Here is a 20277-nt window from a genome sequence, read left to right as displayed (position 1 = left end):
ATCATACAGCATCAGTCTGTTGTAAATACATGATGACAATGTTACTGTATGATGTTAAGTGACAATAGCACCTGCTACCAGAGGACTCTGAGCCAGATATGTCCTATAAAATCACTGTGGTGTGGAGCTGTCTTGTGGTCAGTGAGTACGCATTGCCTACTTTTACTACCAGTTTACTACTGGATCACTGGGCTCCAGGTTCAGGACTGTAAACAACCTCAGCTCTGCAACGTCTCACTGTCGCCCTCTGCTGGTCACAGTGAGACAACAACATTATGTATGGTCTGCCGGGAGGATTATATTTTAATCTTACATCACAAGGAATTCACCATTTGCCTCATTAAATTAGATATAATGAAAAAAAAAATATTAGAAATGGTACATAGGCACAATAGGTACAATAGGTACATAAAACAACGTGTTCTTACAGCAGAGCACAATGTTCACATAAATTGCTGTCCTATTAACTAATTTCAGATTAAATATAAAATATATGAGGTCTTAATGAATGATGTGACTGAGTTTATTGCATAAAGTCTCCAAACAACACAACACGATATGGTGTGGAAACAAAGGTTCCGCTCTTGTTTCCAGAGGGACATTTTCTTTTAAGGTCCCTACTTTGAGAAGCAGGAAGTGTCTAACATGTAGCTCAGTGTTTCAAGGCAGACATTCACTGCCTTTTGTTTGGAGGATACAAAGAACAAGGTAACAGTTCAGTCTTTCGCATCTCATTAAGTTTGATAGTTTGTATCATCACTGCTCTTCAAACTGAGTTGGAGGATAATACCTCTTTCTTTGGCGGTCTGTTTTCAAAATGAAAGCTCAGTGAGCGTTAAAAACCTAATTCATTCACGTCTTGTTTTTGTATCACATTAAGCTGTGGTTACAAGCATGAAGCTAATCCTAAATATTGTCTTGTTAGCTGGCAAATGTCCATAACTTATCTGGACAGACATGCCCGGACGAAACACACCTCATATGACAACAGATACTTTTATTTTGAAAATTAACCGGAGTTGTAGTTTTCTCTCTGACAGTAGTATTCTAATGTCAGTATATTTTAACGAACAGTTAAACATAGTGACACTTAATGTAAATGTTTATCGTATATGTTCAGTATTAAATGAATTATTTACCATCATATGTAGACAGCTCTACTTCCTGATTGTGTAAGTTTGCTGTGTGTCCATTAAACACAGGTCCTGTCGGAATGAGACATGTCAGAACACGTTGAAGTTTGACCTGTGCGGACCAGTCATCTGCAACTGAAGAGTAAGTGGAGTAATCATAATAATGATAATAGTAATAATTTGAAAATATTTGATAATTAAGATCTTTCATACCTGTTAATTTTTACACCTTTTCCTCTGTTTTATGTATTTAGTATAGTATATCCACCACATAATCTGTTTACATTTTATAAAGCTATAGCCTGCAATCGAGATAATTGTAAAGCTGCAGTCAACAATTATTTTAGTTATTGAAAGTATTTTGTATTTGATCAATTAATGGTTTTGGTAAATAGTGAAAAATGCCAGTCACTGTCTCCTAAAGCTCAAGGCGATGTCTTTAGATTGCATGTTTTCTCAGACCAATGGTCCACAACCTGAAGATATTCAGTTTGCTATCACACAGGACAAAGCTGCAAATTGTTACGTTTGAGAAACTGAGTCAGAAAAAATGTTGAATTGAATTTTTGTTTGAAAAATGATTGATTGATTAATTGATTATCAAAGTAGCAGAGCATTTTTCTGTTGATCAACATATCTGATTAAATTAAATTAATGAAATGAAATTAAGATTGATTAATTAATTGGAAAGAAAGTAACTTGAACCAAATTGCAAAGTAAACTGTTAATTCTTCACTGCTGGGCTGCTTTTTATCTTTGATGTGTATTACAGATTTCAGCATGGAGGGAACTTCCAAAAGTGATGCTGCTGCTCAGCCATCTGTTGCAGCTCAGGTTCCTTTCCTTCACCTGTGTACCACTTTAGAGAAAATCCAAAAGGCTAAATTCCGTCCAGATAAATCCAAGATCCTTGGGGATTTCATTGAGTCATGGAGGAAGTTTCATTCTGCTCTCCACAAAGACAGTCCCAAAACAACAGACTCTTTCTACCCGGCTATGCGCCTCATAGTTCCCCCTTTCGAACGAGAGCGGATGGCATATGGCATCAAAGAGAATATGTTAGCTAAACTCTACATCGATGTATTAGGCCTCCCAAAGAATGGCCCAGAGGCCAATAAACTGTTGAACTACCGAGCTCCAACTACATCCCAAGGAGAAGCTGGAGACTTTGCTGGCATGGCGTATTTTGTGCTGAAAAAACGCTGCACCAGCCAAGGAAACCTCAGTATCAAAGAAGTCAATGACTTTCTGGACTCTGTGGCTGTCAACAATGACAACAAGCAGAAGGATCTTGTGAGAAAAAGTCTGCTGCACCTCATCACCCAGAGCTCAGCTCTTGAGCAAAAATGGCTCATCAGAATGATTCTGAAGGATATGAAGCTCGGGATCAGCAAGGAAACTGTTCTCCAGGTCTTCCACCCAGATGCTGCAGAGCTCTACAATGTCAACACAGACTTGAACAAGGTGTGCCAGCAGCTCCACAACCTGTCTGTGTCTTTAAGTGAAGTCTCCATTGGAATATTTTCTGCCTTCAAGCCCATGTTAGCAGCTGTGGCTAACATCCGCAATGTGGAAAAACAGATGGGCAACAGCCCTTTTTACATCCAGACCAAGCTGGATGGGGAGCGTATTCAGCTGCACAAAGATGGAGATGTCTACAAATACTTTAGCCGAAATGCTTTTGAATACACGCAGCAGTTTGGAGGATCCCCACTGGAGGGCTCACTGACTCCTTACATCCACAATGTTTTTAAAAGCAATGTTGTGAACTGTATCCTCGATGGTGAGATGATGGCGTACAACCCGACCACAGAGAACTTCATGCAGAAAGGGAGCAAGTTTGACATCAAGAGGCTGATGGAAGACTCTGAGTTACAAACGTGCTTCTGTGTGTTTGATGTTTTGTTAGTCAATGACCAGAAGCTTGGAAAGGAAACGCTCAAGAAGCGTTTTGAGACCCTTCAGACAGTTTTCACCCCACTCAAGGGAAGGATACACTTGGTGCCGAAGACTGATGCCAGAACCATGCAGGAGGTGGTGAACGCACTCAATGACGCCATAGACAACAGAGAAGAGGGGATAATGGTGAAGGATCCTTTGTCCATCTACAAACCTGACAAGCGGGGGGAGGGCTGGCTGAAAATAAAGCCAGAATACGTTGATGGCTTGATGGATGAGCTTGACCTGTTGATTGTTGGCGGCTACTGGGGGAAAGGGAGACGGGGTGGTATGATGTCCCATTTCTTATGTGCTGTTGCTGAAGCACCAAAGCCTGGAGAGAAACCTTCAGTTTTCCACACACTCTGCCGCATCGGCTCTGGCTATACCATGGAGGAGTTGTATGACCTTGGTTTGAAGCTCGCCAAGCATTGGAAAGTCTACCGAAAGAACGACCCACCAGCATCTATCCTTTGTGGAACAGAGAAGCCAGAGGTCTACATCGAACCTTGCAACTCTGTCATCGTCCAGGTCAGGGCAGCTGAGATAGTCGGCAGCGACATGTACAAAACCAACTGTACCCTTCGCTTCCCCAGGATTGAGAAGATCCGCGAAGACAAGGAGTGGCACCAGTGCATGACTCTGGCAGAGCTGGATCAGTTCCGCAACAAGGCGTCGGGCAAACTCGCCTCACGGCACCTTTACATCACTGATGACGATGGACCGCAGAAGAAGAAGCGCAAGCTGGTACCCAAAACCAAGAAGGTGGTCGCGCTCATCGACCACTGTAAGCCTCAGGACCTTTCCGGGGTTACCAAGGAGACAGATATGTTTGAAGATGTGGAGTTCTGCATCCTGAATGGCACTCAGGATCACTCCAAAGCCGAGCTGGAAAAGGGGGTGGCCAGGTAATGAAATCAAGTCATTTGTTGAAATTATGAGCTTGTTTGGCATTGTGGTGTAAACAGTCATTGATGTTGATCTAATAACTGATTACTGATATCATCTCTATGTTAGGTGTGGAGGAATCGTGGTTCAAAACCCAGGACGGGACACCTACTGCGTGATTGCCGGCGTGGAGAACATGCGCGTGAAGAACCTGATGTTGTCCAACCAGCACGATGTGGTTTGGGCCTCCTGGCTGCTGGAGTGCCTGGACCAGAAGGAAGTGGTCCCATGGCAACCACACCACATGATCCACATGTCGCCCTCCACCAAGGAACACTTTGCCAAGGAGTACGACAGCTACGGCGACAGCTACTTCGTGGACACAGACGAGCAGCAGTTGCGGGAGGTGTTTGGCCGGATCGGCAGCAGGGACTCATCGGTTGCCGTGAACGTTGAACAGGTGGAGCAGCGTTACAGCTGGGCTGACCTTCCCACCAGCATGTTCAGACCCTTCACAGCTTACATGGACAGCTATGCTAATATAAGAGACCCTAAAATTGTCATACCTGCCACCTGTTTGGACATCAGGGCGCTGGAGTTTCGCTACCATGGAGGCACAGTTGTGCAGAAGTTGGAGGAAGGAGTCTCTCACGTCATTATCTCAGAGGAAACAAGACTTCTGGATTTACGGACTCTGAGGCGCCGCTTTTCAAGGAAGTTTAAGATTGTAAGAGACTCATGGGTGACTGATTCAATCAAAGCAGGGTATCTCATGAATGATGATAGTTACCTGGTTTGAAGAGTCTTCTGGTGATTTACACAAACTTAAGTTGACACTGGAGAAATTATCTTTTAAGATAGCATTTTAACTAATTTTAATAAGATTAGCAATAAGCTATTTATTAAAAACTCAAAACAGTCAAATTAATCCATCATCATTAAATGTGAGAAAAAAGATTTGATTCAAAACTGCACTGTACTGAATAGGGATGTTACTTCACAGGGTTTTAAGCATGAGAGTTTTATCTATTGTATTTATCTATGAATTTTGCTGTGGCCTTTTAATACAAGAAAACAATGAGAGTGGTGCAAAAAATGTTGCTCTCTTTCTGTGATCTGTGTCTTTGTGCTTTTAATCACCTCATGAACTCTAATAAATATTTTGATTTGGTAAAAATTCCAGGAAAGACAATGAGTGACAAATTCATTTTTAAAATTGGTAATTACCTTAAAACCAGCATCTGTGTGAAGTGCTGGCCTTTGCCTCAGCTCTGTACCGGTGCTCAGCTGGCAGAGAGAGACTGAGGGACACCACAGGGGTACGTTAAAACTGGTTCAGCTCAAGGCCCTCCGACAAAGATGTCGCCATGTTTTCCTGTCTTCAAAAATGTCAGCGTTGTGCCTTGGGACTCATTGATATGTTATAACCTTCATTACCATCGCCTCTAGGGTGCAGGTAGCTGCCTGTGGTGTCCTGGGCATTGTTATGCGTAAATGCCGCATGAATACATTTTCAAAGTAAAAGTGATGAGGTGCCTGTTCCTAATCATATAGCTTGAATAATGTCTCTCATTGACATGTTGTAGAGGTCCCTGTAGGGTTTATGGGTTTTCATTTTTGTGATTTGTACACCAGTGTTAAACAAATTCATTAAAATTCTACCTTTATGACATTTGTGTCAGTGTAGCTGCTGTTCTAGCTGATAAAATGTATTCCACTTGTCAAAAATGTCAAAAAAGTATGAGGAGTTTGGCAGAAAAATTGTCTTCATTAGCGGTTTAAAAAAAATATAATGTGCCTCAGTAAGCACTCTGTAACCCGTCGCCCACTCTGGACTATTTCCAGGTGATGCAGAGTGAGCGTTTGACTGACAGGCTTTAATTAGAGGTACTCAACCAGTGCTTATTCCTGTGTGGCTTTGTGAGTGTGAAGCAGTGTGTCACCGTGGCCCAACTGTTAGTCTTGAAACGTCCAACTGCTGGTCCTCTAAAAGGACTCACAGGAGCAGATTATCAGTCCTAAGGATCTGGGGATGAAAACAGTAGAAGCGCAAACAGCCTGCAGAAAGCTAGCACTGTAGAAATACCACATCCTAATGGGATAAATGCTCTAATTAGGCTGGCTGTAGCTATTGGAGAGTTGGAACTGGCGAGCATGCTGGACACGAGCAGAAACAAATGGTTTGGAAGCGGCACCTAGACAACCAGCGGCTGCACGCGCTCATCTGAAATAAACGAACTCGTGTAGAGAATAAACACAGGCTCATGGCTGCAGGGGAAGGTTTGTCTGCAGCAATTAGCATGGCCCACCCTCAGTGAAGAAATTCAGGCAGGAAAAAGAGTAAATCAATTTGGTGCTCCATAAATAAGTGGTCATCAAAGTTCATAAATAAATTACATTTAACCAACATTCACGTCTGGTAAGCTGCTCTGGTAAATACGTCTGTCAGATGTACAAACCACTCAGTCTTCTCTCTTACAAAACACATCCTTATCTGACTCATGCTTATCTCACTCTGAATTAGTGTCCCTTCACATTTTTAAAAGCCACTGGTTGCCCTTTCCTAAACTCTGTCTGCTTTAATTGTTGTCAAAGTTATCTCTGAATGGTGATGAGCATTCATAGATTTTTTACATCTCTGCTGCATTGACAGGCAACAATAACACAACACAGAAATAAATCAAAACAAGTGCTCCCCAGAGAGCCAGGACACATTCAGATGTCCAAACCACAGCAGCAGCCTGGCTGTCATATGAAACACACTTGATTTTAAACATGTATTAGCATTGGTGTTGTCCCTTGCTTTTGATGAGAGCATCTTGCCCGAGGCTGAAACCAGGTGAGAACCAACCTGTCTGATTGGTCCAAAGTCAAGCCAACCAGAATACAGGCTAGGATAAGTCTGCTTGTATACATTTTCAAAATAAAACAGTATACGCTGCAAACTCTACTCAGCCAGTTAACATGTTTTATTGTTCTGTATCTATACACAGCTGTTTGTTTTTATTTTGAGTGACTGTTTTCTTCGTTCTTTGTTCTACAGACACAAATAGTTGCAATCATGTTTATTTTCAAGACTGACATCATGGGCTTTAATTTTGAAACCACCGTTACAATAGTTCTTGGGAAATTTTACCTGACAGTCGGGCTTGACATGCCATCGTACAGAGGGATGCGGAGACTGCGGTGCGCGCGCATAACGTCAGAGATGGAGAAGTTTGGTCAAAGTAACACGAGAGAGCAAAAGAATACCGGATATCAGGCGAAGTAATTTTCAAAGTAAAACCGTATTTAGCATTTCTTGATGCAACATAACAGCTTTGTTTCTATCTGAAATGTTATTCAGTGTTTTATATTTTTGTTTCTGGGGGAAAAAAGTGAACACTATGGTATTATTTTTTTCTTACTGAACTAAACACACATTTATATACATGCACATTTATAAATGCACCAGTAAGCTACTCAACCTGCTATTTTTATTTTTATTTTTTGTCTAAAAATCTTAAAAATTACAATAAAGCACTAAAATGTATTTCATACAAGCTGGATCCTGCTTGTATAGACCCTAGACTTGGAGGTAATGACCCCTCAAGGAGTCTCAAATTACATTTTAGTGGTCATGAGGAGGTTAAATATTTACTGCTGCTTAAAATTCTATTATTTTTTTTTCTCTTACTTTTTTCTTAGAAAAAAATACTACTGAAATACTGGATAATCTTCAACTCCTCTGGTTTCTAAAATCCTTCAAATGAAACAATCAGAGTAGGAAAAAATCTTTAGTTGAATTGCTCTAGCTCATGTTAATAAGGACATACTCCGCGTTAGGGTTCACAAATAGACACTGCTTCATTTTATGTGGTCACGTGCCAAACAGTTTGAGAACCATTGCCTTGGTAAGAGGACACAAAAAATAAAAGACACAAACCAGCCAATGACCTTTATTCTGAATGTTAGGACCGGAAATGCTGTTGCTTATTGCTGCTCATTTGACGCGGCTTCCTGCAAACACACCGTCTCTTAGCGAACATGGCGGCAACTTGACAACGGCAGCGAGATGAAGACGGTGAGGGCTTGAAAAGAAAAGAGGTCTGTTACAGGCTGTAGGCCCATCCGCCAACACAAAGGCAGACAGCTTCGCCATGTTGGAAGAGGATAGCGCCCTTGTCCCTGAACGACCGAGGCCGGGGAAAACGTAAACGCGTCGGTGAGTGTTTCTAAAAACGGAGTCGAGGCTACGCAGAGGAGCGGAGCGGAGCGGCGCGGAGCTCAAGGCGGACGGGAGGACAGCGGCTTCACCGGTCAGCCATGGAGGATGCGGCCCGTGGTCGCCAGCGTCTAATTTCCCATCCGACCCACGCTCATTTTAATGGGAATTACCGCTGACTGCAAAGGCAAGCCGGGACAACCCACCACCCGACACTTGAGGGGAGGAAAACGCGAAGCGGACCCCACGTCAATGACTGTTGCGGCAGAGGAGCCCCCACGGTGGAGTCGGCCGGTTCCCAAAATATGACCAGGGGTGCTGGGACGTGTTGGCAGCAAGAAGATGACGACGGCTTCCAAATCTGGCTAGAGCCCCCCCGCGACAACCAAAAGCCATTCACCGACTCAGAGAGGGCGCAGAGATGGCGACTGTCCTTGGCATCCCTCTTGTTCTTAACCATCCTCCTCTCTGATCACCTGTGGTTCTGCGCCGAGGCCAAACTGGCCCGGACCCGGGACAAGTTCGCAGCCTCCCACCTCCTCTCACCCCAGACCCACTCAGCACACAGCAGCCTCAGAGGAAACCCAGATGCTATTTTTATAGGAAACTCTACCAAACATTTGTGGCGGCTTGAAACTTGCCACCAGGATAGTTTATCTAAGAACTGCTTTGCTTTCGCAGATGCCGAAGATTTGTGCAGGGGCCTTTCCGACAAAGAGGGGACGCGGGCTGTAAATATGAGCGATTTGTACCTTTCCTTTTGTAACTCCTACTCTCTGCTGGATTTGTTTTACGGGTCGACAAATCCGGACAATTTGAACTGCAGCCTCGACGTGCTCGGCGATGGCGACACGAACAGATGCATCCTGTGCGTCCAGGCGTACCAGCGCTACGACCAGCACGCCCAGGAGAAATACGAGGACTTTGAGCTCCTGAGTCAGAAATACGAGCCGGGGGCATATTCAGTGAGGACGTGCATGGAGCAGTGCAAGGTAAGGCTTGAGAAAGGGGAAGGGGGAGGTAGGTGGGGGGTGGGGGTGGAGGGGGGTGGGGGGTTGGAGGGGAGGGTGATGTGGTGGCCATCTGTTGATTTGGGCCCCGGATAGATGCCAGTTTTGGTCCTCCTCCTCCTCCTCCTGTCGCCATGGAGACGGATGACAGATTCAAGGAGACTCCCGGCTCCGGGCCTCATGTTCATTCATCTCCTCATTGTGTTTAGGCCCCATGCTAATGTGCAGATGGAGGCCCTGCTAGTGTCTCCTCAGCATCCAGAGCCGTTTCTCCGTTTCTCTATCTGCCCTTTTTTTTTTTAGTTCACGCGCTCTTCTTTGACATTGAAGACCGTCTCGCGCTGCTTTGGCTCATAATCCTCGTGATCAAGCATCGATAACCCAGACTGGGCTGTTAGAATGGCCTGAGCTTTTACAGCCCGGCGTTTATAACATTTTAATGAGCAGGAAGGAGACTGTTGGCATATGCAAACAACTCTGGGAGCCTGTGTGTCCTGTGCGCGTTGTCGCAGTCCGCCAGGTGTTCATCATGGCCGCCCCACTCCATATCGAGAGCGTTTCATTAAAGTCAAGAGGTGGTTTCCCTGCCTAATGTGGCGGAAGGCTTTTTTTCGCTTCGACTTGTGTTTGCTCATCACTAGGCCCGCACGTAGGCCTCGTCTCAGCTAGGCCCAGACTCGCTCTTTGATCGCCACGCGCTGTTTAACCAGCTCATAACAGAGCAAGGTGGGTCAGAGTAGAGCTGTCGTGGGTGTCCGGGAAACCGCTGCCACAGCCGAGCCGCGAAAAGCTGCATTCAGCACCGCGGACAGCTCCGTGACCGCCGGTGCTGAATGGCGCTCGGCTCCATTCACAGAAGCCCTGGCCAATCCCAGATGGCCTCCATTCACCCAACCAGTGTCAGAGACACAAGTATAGGCGTCAAAACGCGCATCTAATCAGGCCACCACCTGTCTGTTTATTCAAAACCAATGCATTTAGATTGAGTTACATGCGCACGAGCTGGGCCCAGTCAGGAAGGCTAGCTTAAATTTAGAAGAGGAAACACAAAAAGGCAAACTGAGTCCCTTTTGTGTGTGTGTGTGTATTCATCAAACAGCGATTCACTTTCTTTTGTAGTCATTGTCTAAATTCTGGCAAAGACAACACAGCTTCTTTAGGTAATTCCAGGGTTCATATGGTTGCTCATTCATACATTCTTACTTATATAAACACTCACACACTCTCTCTGTGTACACAAAGGAGCTGGACACTGCTGCACTTTAATGGATCTGATGTTTAAACATGAAATCAGGTTTTGCAGTTTTATAGCTGATGGTTTTGATATCGGAGTTAAACACAGGAAATCTGAAGGACGTACTTTTTGGCTATGACCATCCTGAAATTATTCCTCTGTTCTGGATAGAGCTGAAATGATAAGTCAGATAAAAAATTTAAAAGAAAATTCAAGCAAAAATACAGTGAAACAAGTCCAAACATGCTGTAAACTGAATATCTTTAGGTTCTGGACTTTTAGGTGAACAGTTGACATTCCACAGACTAAATGATTAATGGAGAAAATCAATGGCTAATTGCTAACGACAATAATCATTAGTTGTAACCTTAGCTGCTCATATTTATAAGTGTCATTGCTAGAAGCTTTATTTCCCATCACCAACACCTCAAAACACTCTAGATATAAAGGCGTTGACTACTGGTAGGTAAAGCCTGACCTAAGCTACTACAGAGTCTTACATCAAGGTTGGTCGGTTGCCAGTTTGATCATGCCACACAGCAGATGCTGAAGCCAGCAGCCAGCCTCTCCATCAACTACCAGCCATTGACAGCATGCTGCCATCAGCTGAAGATGCCTCGGCTGTGCATCACAAACCTCCATATGTACCATCCTTTCTTTTCCTCTGCTGAGCTGAGGCCCCGCTCATGATTTCATATTTTATCTGCTGCCAGTCTCAGGCCGTGGCCTCCCCCTCGTTCTCTGAGCTCACCTCTTGGCATTTGGAGGGAAAACAGTCATTTAGTCAAACTGCTAATTTCTTTAACAATGACCCTTCTCCATCACCTTCTTGATTATAGGTTTGCGCAAAGTCTTGTATATGTGGTCTGTAGCATTATGGAAAGAGCAGCGTGACTCAAACGATAATGTCGAGCTCTTGTTGAGTTAATGGCTACCTGCCTTGGAGAAGCATAGCAGTGCAAGTTGTGTGCCTGCTTAGACAGATGTACACGTAGTCTCTGTAAATAGAGCAAGATGTTAGCTGGCAAGAGTGAAAACATTAAACAAATAGATGACTGCCTCACTGTGTCATTTCAACATGCAGGGCAGCAGTGGAGGCAGGTATAGCTTGTGTTTGCCACAGGAAGATCTCTGACATTTCAAGTGAGGATATTTGACATGGAGAGTGGCGTTTGTTGTGCAGGAGTGGGTCCTGTGGTCCGCAGGTGGTGCTTTGATTCCTCTAGCCTGAGGTGAAACATCACACAGTGGACATGGCCGGTGCGCTGTTCCTCACAATGGGATCCTCCATCATCTGGCTCGGTGAAAACCCACCATTCATCTTGACAGCGGGGCCGGCCTCGAAACATTTAAACCCGGGCCGACAACAGCTAATGCTGACTTGAAAGCAGCAGCGTTTTCCAGCATGTTTTTATTTTGTTGTTTATGCTGAGCGTGAACCAAAATGTCAGACTCGCTCGTAGTTTCACAGGAAACAATGAAGCCAAAACAAACCTGGCTTCTCAAAAACAGTGTTGGCAGTAAAACAACTGTTAGCCAACAAAGGCCCTGGGTCTCAGCACTGTAATCACATTGTTTAGTGAAGGGTTCGCTACCTGTGATGCCTGTACAACAACATAACTGTTGTTAGGGCCATTTCACATGAAGCATATTTGAGCACACAGATGTGTGATTTTCATGTAGGTGCATTGCAGGTGAACCCACAACTATTAGACTTATAGCCATGACTGTGGTGTACTGCTGCTGCTTTCATGATAATAGGAAGAAGAAAGTTCAGACTGCTCGTCCTTCCACTTCAGAGTGTTGAAGTGGCTGAGGTGGGAACTAAATGGACAAGCAAAAGAAACTTACTTGTCTTATTTTTATCATGTTCTATAGTTAATGTCCAATGTTTTCAAGTGTTCTGTAGTCTCAAAGCAACACTGAAAGTCTGCTTTGAAGCTTTAAAACATGGTGCTTTGTTGTCACCAGGGCTGCAACTAACCATTATATTCTTATCCATTAATCATTTGGTCTCAAATGTCAGAAAATGGTGAAAATATCTATCATAATTTCTGAGGGCCCAGTGTGACATATTCACATGGTTTATTTTGTCTGATCAACACTCAAAAAACCCAAAGATATTCAGTGTACTGCCAGAAAAGATGAAGAAAACCAAAAAATATTCACATTTTGGTTGAAGCCAGTCGAATTCTTCACATTCAGACCACAGGACACCGAAATGTGTCTAAAATGTCAAAAACAAAACTAATAATTAATAAAAAAGAGTGAAAATAAATTCAGGCAGCAACTAATGATTATATGTGTTATCAACCTAATTGCTGATTACTTTCTTGATTCATATTTTAGCATAAAAAATCTCAGTAAATAGTGAAAAATCCCCATCTTAATTTCCTAAATCCCAAAGTGACATTTTCAAATGTCTTGTTATGGTCAATCAACAATCCACCAGGATAGTTTATCTAAGAACTGCTTTCATTTGTGCAGGGGCCTTTCCAACAAAGAGGGGATGTGTGGCAGTTCGATTGTGGTAATTTGACTAATTGCTAATTTGTCTGTTTGTGCCATGTTCTATAGGAGCCTCAAGCTAAAGTCTAGCCTTAAAGCTCTAATTTTTTCAGTTTATCTTGTGCTTACATGATGCATATACGGAAATAAATTCATTAAGTCACAACTCACAGATTTCTAACTAATATATACACAAAGCACAGTCGGAGAGTCTGTGGGGTCAACAGGGGGTCACTTTTGCACTGGGGCTCCTCTTAGAATTAATCTTGGCTTTGTGATGATGTTATATTCACTGAATTATGTGTCAGAAGTGTGACTTCAGAGAAACATCAGGGTTTCCCACCTGAAATGATGAGTTCAAGGGCTCTTCATTTTGCAACGTCCCAGTTCCCACCTGACACGATCACAGCACGAGACAAAAATATCTGCAGTTTTTCACAAAAACACTGGAAATTGCATGACAAGAATAAGGAATCTGGCTGCACAGGTGTCTGCGCAGTTGTTCCTCTATGGTAATTTCACTCATTTGTGAATTTGAAAGACAGACCTCTCAGCACCTGACCAAGTAATCACGAATGTGTCTGGAACTGTAAAACCGTCTGCTTCTCCTACTAAACCCCTTACTTCTGCTGCAACCATTCCTGCTACTTCTTGTCCTGCTTTTACTACTACATCACTACTATGATATCAAATAATTTCAAAACACAGTCCCTGACAAGTCTGTGCACAAATCTGTCTCCTCCCCCCACCCTCCAGGTCCAATTGAATGTCTAATCTTAGCCGGTGTTGTGTGCAAGTGGAAAGGAGGACAGCGTCCACAGCGTCCTCCCTCTTTAGATCCTTGTCAACCACACACATCTGCATTGATCTGAGCTCTTTTTGAGCTGGAGGGATGGGTGGCAGCATTACCAAGAGGTTGATCCCTATTGATTTGCACCGAACCCTCCTCGTTCACTTGTCCTTCATTTGATAGTGGGCAGCTCCTCCAACCAAAATAGGGCAGCGCCTGAGCTCAGTGAAGACATCATGTCTCTATCTGAACCTGTTTGATTGAGCCATAAGACGTGGGAGTGTGTGTGTGTGTGTGTGTGTGTGTTTTAGAGGAGGGGATGTACAGTTTAGAAAGAGACCGGTGTTTAAGTTACACTCTCTTCTTCTGTTATCTCCCGGCCTATAATGTGGACAGTTATGTAATTCTGCGGTAAATGATGTGTGACAACAAGGATATCAGTTCTCAGATGGGGGGTCCTGAAACACAACCTCAACACTGATGGAGCTTTGTCAAGTAATGCATTTTCTCCTCGGGTTATATGTCCTTTTGAAGGAAATCTCCTACGTCACATCATGGGTATAAATATTGTATGCATGTCGTATAAATGGCACACCACTTTTAAGGCCATTTTGCATGTTTCGTCTAAGCATTAAAATTTTTTTTGTGTGTCATTTAACGTTGTTTAGTCCCCATAGACTTCTACTGTGAAGAGATGTTGAAACATTAAGGAGAGATGGTTTGCTGCTGCTGATGATGATGATGATAGAGCAAGGGTTTAGGGGTAGGCTTATGGGGTCAGCAGTAAGGGCTTAAATGGCATGCAAAGCTAAAACAGAGAACATGCTCAGCATTACACCTGTTAGACATTTGTATGTTAGCATTGTCATTGTGACCACGTTAGCATACTTTAGCATTTAGCTCCGAGCACTGCAATGCTTAAGACTGGCTGTGAGCTCTTAAGTGTTAGGTGTTAATTTCAATTAAAATAAAACAAAAATTGCAATTGCCAGAAAATGCCCATCACAATTATCCAGAGGTCATAGATGCTGTGTTTAGATAAAATATTTTGTCCAATTAACAGTCCAGAACCCAAAGATATTCAGTTCACAATAATAAAATAAAATAAAAAGTCTAAAAATCATTGCTTTTTGGGAAGCAGGAATCAGCAAATGTTTGACATTTTTGCTTGTATGACTGGTAATAAACTGATATCTGTTTATCAACTAATTCATTTAATCAACTGTAATAAGTCTTGCACCTCAACTGAAGAGCTTGTTAGCAATTGTGATAAAACACATGCTTGTAGTTTATCCGTTGCTAAATTAGTTAACCACGAAGCTAGCTAATGCCATGGTTTGTCAGTGGAAGACGGCTAACTAGCCATTAACGTAAATGACAGTGCAAGCCGATTCAGACACTCCTCTTATCAAAAATCTTTGTGTGTTTCTGTCAAATATTAAAACCAGCATTGGCCTAAAAAACCTAGTGTGATCAAATGTTGTACTCAGTTTAGTATTTCAAAGACAGCCCTAAATATGCAGTCAAACAGCAACATATCTGTCACATCAGAGGGACAATACCTGATATCCTTTCATCAGAGAAGGGACCAGATCCATGCGTATCAGTGTTGTTTTGCAGTGTATCAGTGTATTTTTGATTAGGCTCACAGATGTATTCTTTGTGTTGCAGAGTTCTGTGTGTATGCATCAAACCAGCAGTGATTGAGTGGAAGTGGCTCACATGCAGGTGCCGCTGTAGCTGTGCATTAATGAACAAAGATTGTTGCAGTGCTTTGCATTGTTATAGGTTGTCCAGGTCACACAAGAGTGGCACACGGAAGCGTTCACATGTGACTTCCGCCATTGTGTCTTCCTGCAGCGGTTGTGGATGCTGACCTTGGAGAGGGTTTTGTCCCTTCAAGAAGCCTGGCCCACTCTACGACAGCTCTTTTATGAATGGGCAGATCCCTGAGCAGCATGCTAATGAGGCAGGAGGAGGGGAGAGGGGAGGCTAGCTGTTGCAGAGCACGGCAGTGCTTCCATATTGTTTTAACAGTGGAGCGCTGCACTGAGAGCAGATCAGATCACATGAGATAACAGCCGGGCTGGAGGAGGGAGGGAAACCACAGCAGGCAGAACGGGTTAAAGTGGGTTACCCAATTAATAGGCCTCATTTAACCTCTGTGGCATTTCCATTATAAATGACATGTGCAGTAATTTCTCTGACATACAGTAACACTGTCAATCAAGGATGAAGTTAATCATAGCTACATCATCTCTGCTTGTGGGAATGGTTCCATTTAGGAAACAAGATTTTTTTTTTTTTTAAACAGATGTTCTTATATTTAACAACCAAACTTAAACCAAACTGTACCCATTCTGTTAAGAATACAAACGAATAGGTATGACACTGCCTCACAGAAAAGGGGGTAAAAGGCGCATACTCAGAGTAGCTGTGTTTATCATATAGGTATACATGCATGCATGTATACATGCCTCAGTTGTGCTGTCCGTTACTATAGCCATGCAGTATGTTTGGGGCTCCCAGACCACCTTCCTTGGCCTATTTTCGTTCTAACTCTTTGCCCTGTCAGAAAAATTGTGCAAGCATTTTATCTAAATTTGCAGAGAAGCCGTTCGGCAGCGTGTGAGAAAGGAAACTAGACTTAATTGTGCTTTGGTTACACCATTGGACAGATCCCAGATCCACTATAACACCAGTTATCTAATGAGCTGTTTGATTTTTACCCAAGCTTTCGGTATGGCTCTAGGGATGGCACTGTCGTTCAGTCCACACTGCAGTCCAGACTGAAATAATGGTTATTAAACCAAGATGCTCTTTCTATTGATGATTTCATATTAAATGAGTGAGATGATGTGGGCAACACTTATTCAGAAAAAGGGTCTTTCAGTGTCATATATATCTTATTCCTTCTTATTCCAAGTGATTTGAGGCTATGTTGACACAAAATGTTCTGTCAAAATCTAAAGACTTTAAGGTGCTCCATGTGAGAGATTTCTGAATGTTTTTTCTCAGCTTTTCTGATTGGTGTAAACTGAGCCAGGCTGTGCTGGACAAGGTGATGTCACTACTTATGCACACCAATCAGAATTTAGCAACAATCAGAGTCTGATGATAATGATGATGATGAATTTTTATGAAGGTAAAACTCATTATGTAAACCTAAAGAGGACTTTTTTTATACTTTGAAAATACTTCATGTTATAGAGAAATACCTAACATACAAAGCCAGGGGTTTTAAAATCAGATTTACTTTGTGTTTAAAGACAAAACACTTGAACACATGTGGCTACTGTCTAAAGATTAGAAAACAGAAGACGCACAGATGTGCTATAATGACATGTTCTTTAAAAACCCTCCCTTGAGATGAATTCCATTTAGTTGCCAAGCTGTTCTTCTGTTTAGACAATAATGGAACAACCAAAATTTAATTATAAAAACATTCATTATGTTGGCTTCATAATTGTCAGAAAATGAAGATGTTGCAAGCAGGATGTTTTTTTCCCTGTGAAACACCTAAGGGTCAGACTAATACTCCATTCATTTATGGGCATGACATCAATTAGTCTAACAGTCCTGTTGTCTGCATAGGTATTTGACTGGATTATTTTTACGGGGGCAGATATAAGCCTGAATGCATATCCCAGTGTCTGTGTGCTATATTGCATTTTATTGTTTAGCTAATGTAGAGAAAGCTTTTTTGGAGCAGGGTGGAGGTTTTGTGTCCTTGCTTAGGGGGCAGCTCAGCAGCACTATCCACAGCTGGTGGTGTCAAGATATGAAAACTGATGACTAGGTAGCCCAAATATCCTGCGTGCTGCCTTCAGACGATCACATCTAAATTCCCCACCACTCGGCACTAATGGGATTATCCAGCCTTTCCCTTATTCCCCAGTAAGGTTCCTCTCTCTCTCCGTGCCCTTTTTAAAAAGCCTTTTCAAACCAGGTCTGCATGTATACAGTGGACTAGGTAAAAGGTTATGTTTGAATCTCTGTTAAGCTCCGTGTGGCCCATTAGGATGATTGAGGATGATGTTTGTCCTGTTAAATGAATTGTCAGTCACTGGCTATGAGTTTTGTTTATGAGAGTGAGACTGTTTCCCTAACAGCACTATTTCCTCAGAAAAAAACACATCCTCCATATACAGTCTCTTCCATTAAATTGCCTGTTGCATGGTGTGTGCTGCTGTCTTATGGAATAGGTTGTCAATTTATGATTTACAGGATTATATAATGTTTTTAGTTTATTAAAACGCATCCCTGTAGGATACTGTAAAACCTATTTAACTCATGTGTACTGTCTGCAGCAATGCAGTATATTATGACTGATAAAAATCAACAGCTTTCATTCATATTTTCAGGATTATCTTGCTCCAGTGCTGATTTACATCATCTTCCTTCTCTGCTCTGAAGTGTTTCCTGCCTGATATGAGACAGAGAAAAAATAGACAGAAAGATGACAGTAATAAAGAAAAGTCAGCAGAACAGTGAGCAGCAAATTGTCTTATTTTTACAATATTTGTTGAGAGCTTAGTGATGTATGAATGTTTGCTATTGTCACAGTGAGAGCTTACATTCAGACTTCACTTAAGTTGAACATGAACTGATTTCTTCTTCAAATTTTGCAGTTTTAGAAACTGCTGTGACCAGTTTTTTTTTAGCCATGTCAGCAGCAAGTTGTTTTTCCCTCCCTGTGTAAACTTTGTTTCTCTCTAGGCTTTGGAAAGGTTTGGAAAATGTGTTTGGAGGTGGAATTTATTTACCTGGACGAACAGGTATCCAAACATGGCAGTCCATTAATTTCTTCTGAGTTCTGCTGGAGACATAAATCTTCCCTATAAATATATAGTTTCATTTTAAAAAAGCCTCGGTAATTTTGTTTTACAAAATGGTCACTGTAGCTTTTAGCTAATGTTACTCAAGCAGGAATACAGGTGCATTTGTTGGGGACTATTTTCAGCTGCGGATTAATCCGCATTTGGTGCTCTAATGATCGTATTTCTGGCAGCAGCACGTTTTATGTGAGACTGAGTCAAAATAAATTACAGTGTGTGTTCATGGTAATGAAGGCACATGTCACCCAATGCGACAATGAGGCTCACTGATGTGTTTTTAATAGTCTGTAGACAACAATGGAGCTGTATGGCACAGAGGAATAAGATACATCAGGTTCTGCACACACACACACACACACACACACACACACACACACACACACACACACAGAGTACTTGATGGTGTTTTAGATACATCCAGACATCACTGTAATTTGACCTTTAATTGTTACATCACTCTTCTACCAATAATGTAATTTAAAGTGTTGATACATCATTCCTCCAATATGATATTTTTAAACTTTTATGTCATGGTGAAGCTGTTTAAACACAGAAAACACTGAAAACAAAAAGAACAAGTAGAGGTACAGAAAGCGAGTCTGCAGCAGAGATCTAAATACATCCAAACAAAACAAGGTTTTATAATGGTATTTATTCTAGTTAGACCACAGTGTTATAACACACAGTAACAAAAGGATATGAATGTCATTCCTCTTCCTTGTAGAAAAAAAGGAGGTTTTGCTGCGTCCTTTCGTGTGAGACTCTGCAATATTGGAATATTGAACCAAAACCAGAACCTTCATATGTGTTTGAAATATCATTCCATATCAAACAGTGTAACTTAACTGGAAAATAATCCATGTTAAACTGGTCTTTTTGTAAGAATGATACGACCCAGTAAGTCTTTGTGTAGTCTTAAACATCAGTGGTGTGTGGAGAAAATATAATTATATTCTTGTTAAGATAAGATGTAAGAGTGATATTGCCCTTGAGTGTTGTTGCCTGTGAACAGAAATCCCTCTCTGTCTGTGGCATGCCGCCCAAAGACAGAAGTACCCCTTGCAAAAAAAAACAAAAAACGATAAAGGAGAAAGTAATCAAACATCCTGCTTTTGTTGTAATTTAGAAGACAAAGGAGATGCTTCAGATATCAAATACTGCTCACTGCAGCCAAAGTGAGCAGTGAGAGGCAGTAAGAGGTTTATATGCCGCAGTAACACATTAAAGTGAAATTCCACCCAAAACCATAATTGAAGGATGAAAAACACACCCCCTGTAGACTGTTGGCTAAGGTGGCTGTAAAATGCTTGAAGTTAGTTCCTTCTAAGAGAACAGACGCTTAGATTTATGGCTGTTACAATAGACCTGATCTGGCCCGCTGATTGAGACTGGGAATCCACCTCAGTAAAACAGACATGAGCTGTGTGTGAGCGGGACTGAAACGTTCAGGCCACACTGACTTTGACTTCTGCTCAGCCGTCTCTGTCTGTCAGCAGCAGCTCCTGATGTGCTGAAAGGACACCGCCGGCCAAAGTGTTTTCACCAGGCTGACTGTCAGCAGACATTTACTGGACAAAAATAGTTCTCATGGAGGCTCAGCAGGAGGAAGTCAGAATTGCTTTTGTGTAATGATTTATTGATTTTATTGAGTTGCCCACTTGCTACAGAGAGTGGGGGGGGGGATCTGCCTACAGTGACACCAGAAACCACCTAGTGATGCTGGCAGCACTGATC

At 42.4% G+C, this 20277-nt stretch overlaps 2 protein-coding genes across 2 annotated transcripts in view; both read left to right on the top strand.

Annotated features, from left to right (window-relative positions):
* The first annotated feature begins 618 nt into the window (after window positions 1-618).
* On the top strand, window positions 619-5629 carry lig4 (ligase IV, DNA, ATP-dependent). The gene is made up of 4 exons (XM_018701789.1): window positions 619-708; window positions 1203-1275; window positions 1906-3979; window positions 4089-5629. The coding sequence occupies exons 3-4, from the start codon at window positions 1914-1916 to the stop codon at window positions 4756-4758; spliced, it is 2736 nt and encodes a 911-aa protein (XP_018557305.1). The 5' UTR covers window positions 619-708; window positions 1203-1275; window positions 1906-1913; the 3' UTR covers window positions 4759-5629.
* A 2237-nt stretch (window positions 5630-7866) lies between these two features.
* nalf1a (NALCN channel auxiliary factor 1a) overlaps window positions 7867-20277 on the top strand; it is a 35731-nt gene continuing 23320 nt past the window's right edge. The window contains exon 1 of the mRNA XM_018701788.2: window positions 7867-9155. Within this exon, the coding sequence (XP_018557304.1) occupies window positions 8469-9155 (687 nt within the window). The 5' untranslated portion in view covers window positions 7867-8468. The remainder of the gene's footprint in view (window positions 9156-20277) is intronic.

This window comes from Lates calcarifer, linkage group LG7_2 (assembly GCF_001640805.2).
Source record: "Lates calcarifer isolate ASB-BC8 linkage group LG7_2, TLL_Latcal_v3, whole genome shotgun sequence".
NCBI lineage: Eukaryota > Metazoa > Chordata > Actinopteri > Centropomidae > Lates > Lates calcarifer.
The sequence above is the reverse complement of the archived record's forward strand: the minus strand, read 5'-3'. Positions and strand labels throughout refer to the sequence as shown.

Coding starts and splice junctions, on each gene's coding strand:
- lig4 (XM_018701789.1), top strand. CDS start 1,914: ATGGAGGGAACTTCCAAAAGTGATGCTGCTGCTCAGCCATCTGTTGCA. Junction 3,980..4,088: donor CTGGAAAAGGGGGTGGCCAG/GTAATGAAATCA, acceptor TCTCTATGTTAG/GTGTGGAGGAATCGTGGTTC.